Source organism: Pan troglodytes, chromosome 18, assembly GCF_028858775.2.
Source record: "Pan troglodytes isolate AG18354 chromosome 18, NHGRI_mPanTro3-v2.0_pri, whole genome shotgun sequence".
NCBI classification, from domain to species: Eukaryota; Metazoa; Chordata; class Mammalia; order Primates; family Hominidae; genus Pan; species Pan troglodytes.
Genome location: NC_072416.2, coordinates 13991187 through 14002219, shown reverse-complemented (window position 1 = coordinate 14002219; position 11033 = coordinate 13991187). Strand labels below are relative to the sequence as shown.

Sequence of the window (11033 nt, the reverse complement as noted above, 5' to 3'; positions counted from 1 at the left end):
AGCCAGGGAGAGCACCTAGGGAGACATGATGACGAAATGGAATGTGGTGTCCCGGATGGGACCCTGGAACAGGAAAGAACATTAGGAAAAACCCAGAGAAATCTGAATGAAGTACAGACTTGGGTTAATAACATCTCAATATTGGTTCATGAATTTTAACAAATGCACTGTACTAACATGTTAATAATAGGGGAAGCTGGGTACAGGTATATGGGAACTCTTTGTACTATCTTTGCAATTTCTCTCTCTCTCTCTCGTGTGTGTGTGTGTGTGTGTGTGTAGACAAGCAAGAACATACTGATCCTCCCAGCAATAATGATTTGGTGCCTACCAAGTGTCACATACCATGTAAAAGTGATCTACATCTTCATTTATTCCTCACACCAGTGCTATGAGCTGGGCATAATCTGCATTTTACAGATAAAGAAACTGAACAATGGAGAGGTTAGGTACCTTGCTCATAGTCACACGGCAAGGTTAGTTGCAGATGAAGGGCTCAAATTCAGGTTGGCAGGACTGCAAAGTTCCTGTTAAAGCTCAGCAATATTGCCTGAAAAATCCCAAACTGTGAACATAAAACAGTTCAAAACAAGCTTCTTGTGGGCAACAAAAATGATGCATACTTTCCAATCTGCCCGGCTTTAAAAAGAAAATAGTTTAAAAGCACAGCACACCCGAGACACTGACAACACTCAGCGCTGGAGACGATGTGGAACAGGGACTCCCCTTCATTGCTGGTGAGAATGCAAAAGCAGACTGGCAGTTTCTACAAGGCTAACCATAGGTCTACCATATGGCCCAGCAATTGCACTCCTAGGCATTTACCCCAATGAGCTGAAAACTTACACCCATACAAAACCTGGGCATGAATGTTTACAGCAGCTCTATTCATAGTTATCAAAGACTGGAGTCAAGATGTCCTTCAATAGGTGGATTAGATAAAACTATGGTACATCCATACAATGGAACATTATTCAGTGATAAAAAGAAATGAGCTGGCTGGGCGTGGTGGCTCATACCTGTAATCCCAGCACTTTGGGAGGCCAAGGTGGGAGGATTGCTTGAGCCGAGGAATTTGTGCCTGTAGTACCAGCTACTCAGGAGGATGACATGGGAGGATTGCTTGAGTTTGGGAGGTTGACGCTGCAGTAAGCCACGTTCACGCCACTGTACGCCAGCCTGGGTGACAGGGCAAGGCCCCATCTTAAACAAACAAACAAAAATAAAAAACTCAAAATAAATAAATAAATAAATTAGCTGGGCATGGTGGCACACATCTGTAATCCCAGCTACTCAGGAGGCTGAGGCGGGAGAATCGCTTGAACCCGGGAGGCGGAGGTTGCAGTTAGCAGAGATCACACCACTGCACTCCAGCCTGGGTGACAGGGTTAGACTCTGTCTCAGAAAAAAAAAAAAAAAAAAAAAAACAGTCCCTAAGGAATTCTTCATGTTTCTATCTTGTAATAAGCATGGGCATTTATTGGAAAAAAAAAAAAAAAAAAGGCTAACAAGCTGCAAAAAGACCTGGAGGAGTCCAGACACAATGGCTCACACCTGTAATCCCAGCACTTTGGGAGGCCGAGATGGGAAGATTGCTTGAGCCCAGGAGTTTGAGACCAGCCTGGGCAACATGGCAAAACCTTGTCTCTACAAAAAATACAAAAAAATTAACCAGGCATGGTGATGCACACCTGTAGTCCTGCTATCTGAGAGGCTGAGATGGGAGGATCACCTGAGCCTGAGAGGTTGAGGCTGTGGTGAGCTGTGATTGTGCCCTTGCACTCCAGCCTGGGCAAGACTGAGATTGTCTTAAAAAAGAAAAAAAAAAAAAAAAGATATGGAGGAATCTTATATGCATAGTAAATGAAAGAAGCCAGTCTGAAAAAATTACTTACCGTATGATCCAACTATGTGATATTCTGGAAAAGGCAAAACTGAAAAGAAAGATCAGTGACTGTCAGGGTTGGTGGGGAGGGGTGAAAAAGGGGAACCCAGAGGATTTTTAGGGCAGTGAAGCTATTTTGGATGATACTGTAGTGGTGGATACATGTTATTATGCATTTGGCAAAATCCACAGAATGTATAAGAGAAGGAATGAAGCCTAATGTAAACTAAACTTTAGTTAATAAGAATGTAATGTTGGTTTATCAAATGTACCATCCTAATAAAAGATGTTCATAGCTGGAAAAACTGGGAGTGGGGTGTGTGGAGTATATGGGAACGCTGTAGTTTCTCCTCTATTTTCCTGAACACCTAAAACTGTTTTCTTAAAAGTCTATTAAAAAAAAAAACCCATACAGCCTATTAAAAATTTATTAGAGGTAGAATATCAATAATCCAGGTGAAAGTCTACAACCATGTCAGAACACAATCTAACTCCTTTGATATTTACAATCTCAAAAAATTCAGGCATGGGTACTAAGCAGACAGCAGAAACCCAACATTCAAAACCATCACAGCAAAAAGTCATTCCATACAAAGACAAAAGAACTCTACACCAGGAGGCTCACCATGTCTCGCCCAAAGTTATGAAGTGGAAGTTTAGCTAATGCCTGAAAGGCGTCCTTTATCTTGATGTTTTTCATTTCAACAAGAAATTCTGAAAACGTTTCAACATCTCTGAGTAATGGAAGAAGGCATCACCTTCTCTAGCTAGGAAAAGGGATAGAGCTGCGTCTAAATGTTTGAGTGGTGTCCGAAGCAGAAAGGGAGCTGTTGTCTTTCAGGGGCCGCCATGCCTGCCGTTAGGAAATGCCATTTGACTTGCAAACTGGTTATGGTAGTTGCTGATGAAGAAGATGAGGAGCCAGGATGTCATTCCTTTTTTACACAGTCTGTCTTCCTGACCATAACCACACTTTAATCACCATGGGCAGTGACCGTACTTAAATTTTGCATTGTAAAACAGGGACACAGCAGTAATGGAAAAAGTATCATCACTCATAAAATTTGGAAAATGCAACATGAGACTTCTGTGTCTGAGAGAGAGAGAGAGAATTAACACACACAAACCAGGAAGGAAAAAGAAACACAAGCATCTGCTTTTCATCAGCAAACACAGGCAAAGCAAGGGGCAGCAGAGGCTGTGTCACTGAAGTATCCGAGGATTTAAACATTCCTACATCCGGTAGGTCAACCAAAGCAAGGCTCTCTGAGATGCATTTGAAAAATACGCATTGAAAAGTGTCCATGAAATCCACATCATTATAAGCTTCTAAATAGTTTCGGGATTTTGGTTGTTTTTAACGACAGTTCCAACATACTCTAAGGAATATTCCTGTGTAAATCTTCTACCTCCAGTTCCCACATACTTTCATGGATGGGATTATCAGAAAGGTCTGTCATCTTCACAGCCTGCAGGCAGGGCTCAGGGCTGCAGGCCTGAACCACTCCCATCACCATCACATACTTTCCTAGAAAAAGAAGAAAAGCCCATAGTAAAGTTCTTTTTTTTTCTTTTGAGACAGTCTTGCTCTGTCGCCCAGGCTGGAGTGCAGTGGCGCAATCTCGGCTCATTGCAGCCTCCACCTCCTGAGTTTAAGTGATTCTTGTGCCTCAGCCTTCTGAGTAGCTGGGATTACAGGTGCCTGCCACTATGCCTGGCTAATTTTTGTATTTTTAGTAGAGATAGGGTTTCACATGTTGGCCAGGCTGGTCTTGAACTCCTGACCTCAGGTGATCCACCCACCTTGGTCTCCCAAAGTGCTGGGATTATAGGCGTGAGCCACTGTACCCAGCCATCTTCTTTGGTTTCTGATTTTACTAGGCCAAACAAAACTGTCATGTAAAATGTAACCACGCCCAAGGAATGGAGGAGACGCTCCCATCAGAGCGAGTTATAATTAGGCGGCTCTGAGGTAGGGGCAGAAAACCTCAGCTTTCCTCTAATCCTGTTCCTTGCTCAATGCTACAGAGTATGTGACTGGTTTCTGTGAACAGGACACATCCTCTTTCTGCAGACACCCTCTGACAGTTACTAAGCAATCCAATTTTCCCTCCACATTGCTGAAAAGGCTGGGCAGGCAGCCCCCCGCCCCACTGTTCCAACTGCTGGAACCTATCCCTGCCACCTCCTCCAGCACATACAAGCAAATCCACACAAGGGCCGGCTGCCACCGGGATGATCTAATGACGTATTAACTGTGACTCTCTTCCCATTCCCTTGGGGAACTGACTCTCCTTGAAAGCAAAACTTGGCCAGTCTCAACCACATAAAACCCGATTGTGTAAAAGAAAACTCCAAACGCTGCAGGAAGGACAGGCCCGGTGCCAGCCCCGCTGCCTGCCCCGTGAGGCTTTCATTGCACTGCACGTGGGGACTGGGGCTTTGACTGAAGCCCCAGGCAAGCTGACCTCTGATCCTGCTGTTCAACCCCAGGCAGGATGCGCTCAAGTATCTCAGAACTCCCCACACCACATTCCACCTGGGTCCCTCCGTGACAGAGGCTAGTTCTGAAAATGCACTTGCCATCCCCTCTGAATGGGCCTAAAGTGCTGGTAGGGTTGGAACACACAGAAGTAGAATGACTGAAGGCCCACGAAGAGAAGAACAAGCCCAAGGGCATTCCAACCGGGAGAGGGGAACAGGAGCTCTACTGAGAAGGCACACACAGCCAGCCGGATGAACTCGAAGGCACGCGATGGGACAAATTGGCCTTGTAGGTTCTACCCACACCCTCTCCCACTCCAAAGCAGCTCTCCGTTGTCTCTCCCTCTCCTTCCCGCATCCCCACCCCGTGGTTGCCATGACCATTCCAATGGCTCCAGCCCATCTCCTGCCAGCTTCCTCCTCTTCGAAACCATCCCCACCCCACTGCTGCAGTCAACATTGTCAAATCCACCTCCTGCCTCCAGAACTCAGTTGATCCAAGCGCGATCTAGGTAAGCATGGTTTCTCTGATTCTCCTGCAGACAGAGAGCAGCTTGAGGGCAGGAAGAGCTTCTCCTTCAACTCTGCCTCTTCAGCACCTTAGTTTTATGGAAACAAACTCCTGGATGTTCCAGAGGAAGAGGCGGTGGAGGAACAACACTAGAGCAGCAGTGCAGTGAGGAGAGTTCAAGGCCATCTTGAAGCAGGCAGGTCCTTCCAGACAGCCACTGAGGCTCATCAGGATAGAGCCCTCCTACCTTCCACCACTGCCCCAGGCTCCCCAAAAGCACGCGGCTCTATCCCCTTCAAGCCTTTGCACAGGCTGTTCCATGGAGCTGCACAATCTCCTGCCACTGCACACAGACAGAGGGTGCCCAAGTGTCCCAGTTTTAACACTGAAAGTCCCACGTCCCAGGACCCTCTCAGTCCCAGGCAACCCAGGAGGCCTTCCCTGAGCCCTCAAACCTAGATCAGCTGTCCCTCCTCTGCGCCACCTCACTCTTGCCTGCAATGTTACTTTGTGTTTTAGTGGCCCGCTTACCTCCCTGCCTCCCTGATGGCAGTGAGTCAATTTTGTCAAGCTGGACTCAGTATTAATTAACAAGAAGAAATGACATGGCCTCTGCCAGCTGGCATTCAGGCCAGTGGGTATGTCAGACAGGTTCACCAATGCCCATGGGTTCAAACACTTAAGTATTTACTAGATGCCAGGCTTATGCCAGGGCTGAGACCAGATAGGAGACTGCCCCAGCCTGCCTGCAAGGTGCTTTGCCTGCAAACCAACACACCAAGCAGCATGGGTTACTTGCTGGGCCAAGGCTAAGGCCAAGGGTTGGCAAACTTTTTCTGTAAAGGGCGAGACAAATATTTTGGGCTTTTCCCGCCATAGGGTCTCTGTCCCAAATAAAATTCTAGCTGGGGTAGGACATCGGCCCGAGACATTCTGTAAATTACCAATGTATTCCAATAAAACTTAACTTATGAACACTGATGCTTGAATTTCATATACTTTTCACATATCACGATTTTCTTTTCAACCATTTAAAAATGTGAAATCCTGCCAGGTGCAATGACTCACACCTGCAGTCCCAGCACTTTGGGAGGCCAAGGTGGCCAGGAGCTCGAGACCAACCAGTCTAGCCAACATGTTGAAACCCCATCTCTACTAGAACTACAAAAATTAGCCGGGTGTGGTGGTGCACACCTGTAATCTCAGCTACTCGGGAGGCTGAGGCACGAGAATCGCTTGAACCCAGGAGGTGGAGGTTGCAGTGAGCCATGATTGCATCACTGTACTCCAGCCTGAGAGACAGAGCGAGATTCTGTCTCAAAAATAATAATAGTAATACATAAAAATTTTAAAAGCATTTTTAGTTCGCAGGACACATGAAAAGAGGAGGCCTGTAGTTTGCTGACCCTGTCCTAGACCAACGCTGCGGCTGAGGGCAGGCAGACAGAGGGAAGGCTGATGGGTAAGGCAGTGGGAGGACGGAACAGGAGCATGTGGCAGTAAACGAGTCCTGATATTTTGCATCCTCACTGTGAGCCAGGTGCAGTACTAAGGCAGTTGTTTACTTATTGAATCCACACAACACGCAGGAATGATTAGCTCCTTTTTACAAAATAGTACAAGTCCAGAAAAGTTAACAAGAGTGCTCCAGGCAGCTCAGTTGGGAAGGGGTGGAACCAGAAATTCGACCTAAGCCTGTCCAAGTCCAGAGCAGCTCAGGCCAGACCACAGCCCTATCTGCCTCTAGTTAGACTCCAAGACTGAGCAGGAAGGGCCCTTAGGAATGAAGTGATCTTGGCCTGATTTCCCAGGGGAGGGAGCTGAGGTGAGGGAAGGCCCATGGAGCCTCAGACCTCCTCAGCTTAGACCTCACATCCTCTAGAAGCCTCCCCGGGCCACTCAGCACCTTGCACATCCTCATGGCTCCCCAAAGATCAGCGATCCTCTGGGACACTTGCTCACTGCCTGTCTCCCAGGAGACTTTATCTAGGTCTGCGCTGCAGCCCAACACTGCACACGAGGGGCTGATGTACAACACGTGCTCAACTGACATCCCAGGGAACAAGTGAGATGGATGCCCATTGCCTATCACTCAAGACTATTGGTTCTTGGAGCACTTATGTGTCAGGCACTGGGCCAGATGCTGAGGATACAGTTGTCAGGACCACACAGCTCTGGCCCTCCAGTAGCTTGGGCTGGCCCAGTGGTTCTCAAAGTGTGGCCCCCAAACACCAGGCGTGGTGGTACAGGCCTGTAGTCCCAGCTACCCAAGGAGGCTGACGCAGGAGGATTGCTTGAGCTCAGGGCCAGCCTGGGCAACACAGTGAGTCCCCTAACTCAAATAAATAAAACATTTAAAAAGTCGAAAGTATGGTCCCCAGACCAGCAGCATCAGCATCACCTGGGAGGGGGTTAGAAATGCAAATTTCCAGCCCCACCTGGACCTCCTGACTCAGAAACCCTGAGGGTGGAGCCCCAGCCATCCCAGCTTTAGCAAGCCCTCCAGGAGAGACTGATGCTGGCTCAAGTTTGAGCATCAGTGGTTTAAGAGAGGAAGCAGGCAGGGCGCAGCGGCTCATGTCTGTAATCCCAGCACTTTGGGAGGCCGAGATGAGCAGATCACTTGAGGCCAGGAGTTCGAGACCAGCCTGGCCAACATGGCAAAACCCAGTCTCTGCTAAAAAATACAAAAATTAGCCGGGTGTGGTGGCACATGCCTGTAATCCCAGCTACTTGGGAGGCTGAAGCATGAGAATTGCTTGAATTCGGGAGGTGGAGGCTGCAGTAAGCTGAGGTCGCGCCACTGCACCCCATCCTGGGCGACAGAGTGAGACTCCGTCTCAAAAAAAAAAAAAGAGAGGAGGCAAACATGAGTGAGCTACAGCCCAAGACAGTTCAATTAAGGAGAAGTACAGGAGGGTCTCCCGTTCCTAGGGGCTAGGGAGGACTTCCCTGAGAAAGGTACATTTGAGCCGAGACGTTAAGGATGAGCAGAAGTTTCCCAGGACAGTATTTCCCAAAACAAGGATATCAATTGGGAGAGGGGGCTTGTGACAAACGAAGGTGCCGGAGTCCCTCCCCAGAAGATTCCCACTAGGGGTGGGAAAGTCCCAGGAATCTGTATTTGTAAAAGGGACGGCAGGTGATGCTTATCATCAGATCAACTTCACCAAGGAGGGACCGGAGCAAGGGTACCCAAGCGGGGACCCGCAGGGGCAGAGGCCCGGAGGAGGGACAGACCCGCCCCGCCCCCGTTCGAGTGTCAAAAACAAGATCGAATCTGGCCTCGGCAACTTCTCGGCGGGCAGCAGGGAAGAGGGCGCCCGGTGAGGCCCGGGCATTACCTGGGACTAGACAGGGCCGCCCGCGCGGCACCCGCTCCAGGCCGCGGACCGAGAAGTCCCCGCTCGGGTCCCTCAGCCGAGCCTCGCCGCGGTCCGCCATCACTACCCTGCCCTGCATCCACACGGCCGCCAGGTCCAGCGGCCCGCGGCCCGCCGCCGCCCGTGACAGCCGCCACGCGCCCGGGCCGCCCTCCGCGTCGCGCCGCAGCTGCTCCGCCAGCACCTTGAGTGGCGGCGACCTCGGAAGCCGCACCCCCGCGGGGCCGCCTGAGAACGAGTCCGCAGCCGCCGCCATTCCGCCTCGCCGCAGCCATTCCGCCCCGCCTCCGCTTTCCCGCCAACTTTGAGAAGCAGCGGGGCCCGGCCCGCAGCCACCAATCAGGAGCGCGCTGGCAGAGCCGGCCAATGGTCGACGTCAGAAGGCGGGACCGCCGGGCGAAGCGGCCCTCTCTAGCAGCCAGGAGTGCGCATGCGTAGATAAAAGTAAATAAACGCCCTCAAGTTAGTAATGAACGGAGGAAATGGGTTAAACGAGAATAAATAATTGAAGGCAGAGAGGTAAAGAACTTCCTCTTTCAACGCATCTCAAAATTTGGCGTGGATGCAGATCACCTACAGAGTATGATTATTCATCTTTACATTGCCTTGTTTTGAGGTTAGTAAATACTGAAACGAATTAAGAGTCCGTGTTTATTGGGAGTGAGCAAGAATCCAGTCAGGAGATAAGGCTGGGGAGGGAGACGGGGAGAGCTGGCAAACTTGCCTTTTCTTTTATTATTATTTTCAGTTATATTTTAATAGCATCAAATAATTTTAAGGTTAATAAAATATATTGCTATTTTTCAGACAAGAAATGCACATTTATTGTAAAAAAAAAATAGGGAAAAAATGTAGAATAAGAAAATAATTGTAAAAGCCGCTTATAGATACCCACTGTTAATTTTGGGGTATATTAGCCTTTAGGCTTTAAAATATGTGTGTGTATTTTTTTTGAGACAGGGTCTCACTCTGTTGCCCAGGATGGAGTGCAGTGGCACAGTAACGGCTCACTACAACGTTCACCTCCCGGGCATAGGTGATTCTCCTACCTCAGCCTCCCAAGTATCTCGGACTACAGGCGTGCACCACCACGTCCAGCTAATTTTTGTGTTTTTTGTAGAGACAGGGTCTTACCATGTTGCCCAAGGTGGTCTGGAACTCCTGGGATCATGCAATCCTGCCTCCTTGGCCTCCCAAAGTGCTGGGATTACAGGCGTGAGCCACCATGCCTGGCCTATTACTGATATACAAATAGTGTTTTGTATATTGTTTTCACTTAATAATGAACATCTTTCTGTATCAGCAAATATCCATCTGCTTCCTCTTGAATGACTGCATAATACTCGATTTGTCTTATCACATATTAAACCAATATCCTACAGTTGGACATTAAGGCTATTTCCAATTTTTCACTTTATAAATATATCCACTGTGGACCTACTTAAAAGATAAATCTTTTTTATTTATTTATTTATTTTTTTTGAGACGGAGTCTCACTCTGTCACCCAGGCTGGAGTGCAGTGGCGCCATCTGGGCTCACTACAAGCTCCGCCTCCCAGGTTCACGCCATTCTCCTGCCTCAGCCTCCCGAGTAGCTGAGACTACAGGTGCCTGCCACCACGCCCAGCTAATTTTTTGTACTTTGTTTTAGTAGAGACGAGGTTTCACCGTGTTAGCCAGGATGGTCTCGATCTCCTGACCTCGTGATCCACCCGTAAAAGCTAAATCTTTGTGTGCATCTTTCAAATAAAATTCCCAGAAATCTCTCCCTAGAAATTGGATGTCCCCAGTCAGCAAAGTCCACAAATCCTAAATCAGGCAATCCTTAAAGTCAAGGTCAGTTCTTAAGAGAAACTTTGAGTTCCCAGGGCCTCCTGCAGTACCAGGCATTCAGAGAGTATTCAGCAAGAGCTTGATTTTTTTTTTTTTTTTTTTTTTTGAGACGGAGTCTCGCTGTGTCACCCAGGCAGGAGTGCAGTGGCGCCATCTCAGCTCACTGCAACCTCCGCCTCCCAGGTTCAAGTGATTCTCCTGCCTCAGCCTCCTGAGTAGCTGGGACTACAGGTGCGCGCCACCCACCTGGCTAATTTTTGCATTTTTTAGTAGAGACGGGGTTTCGTCATACTGGCCAGGCTAGTCTCAAACTCCTGACCTCGTGATCTGCCCGCCTCAGCCTCCCAAAGTGCTGGGATTACAGGCGTGAGCCACTGCACCCAGCCAAGAGCTTCATTTTTATAAAATTGAGCCAGGTCCTATTGTAAGAACTTTGTAGGAAGTATCCCATGTACCCCCACAGACCCTGAAAAGACTGTTCCACACAGGTGAGGAAACTGAGGCTTAAGGAAGCTAGAGGGCTGGCCCATAGACTCTCAGTAGCCTCTATGAGGTTTTGGCCTCTACACCTAATATGGTTTGGCTGTGTCGCCACCCAAATCTCATGTTGAATTGTACTTCCCATAATCCCCACATATCGTGGGAAGGACCCCGTGGGAGGTAATTGAATCATGGGGGCGGATACTCCCATGCTGTTCTCGTGATAGTGAGTGAGTTCTCACAAGATCTGATGGTTTTATAAGGTGCTTTTCCCCCTTTGCTCGGCACTACTTCTTCCTGCTGCCACATAAAGAAGGACGTTTGCTTCCCTTTCTGCCATGATTGTTAAGTTTCCTGAGGCCTCCCAGCCCTGCGGAACTGGAGTTAATTAAACCTCTTTCCTTTATAAATTACCCAGTCTTGGACAGTTCTTTATAGCAGTGTGAGAACAGACTAA

At 48.5% G+C, this 11033-nt stretch overlaps 1 protein-coding gene across 1 annotated transcript; it reads right to left on the bottom strand.

The window, feature by feature from the left end:
- Positions 1-2299: 2299 nt before the first annotated feature.
- Positions 2300-8573, bottom strand: RMI2 (RecQ mediated genome instability 2). Its single transcript, XM_009430309.4, has 2 exons — positions 8225-8573; positions 2300-3413 (listed from the first exon to the last, which is right to left on the bottom strand). The coding sequence occupies exons 1-2, from the start codon at positions 8517-8519 to the stop codon at positions 3265-3267; spliced, it is 444 nt and encodes a 147-aa protein (XP_009428584.2). The 5' UTR covers positions 8520-8573; the 3' UTR covers positions 2300-3264.
- Positions 8574-11033: the final 2460 nt, after the last annotated feature.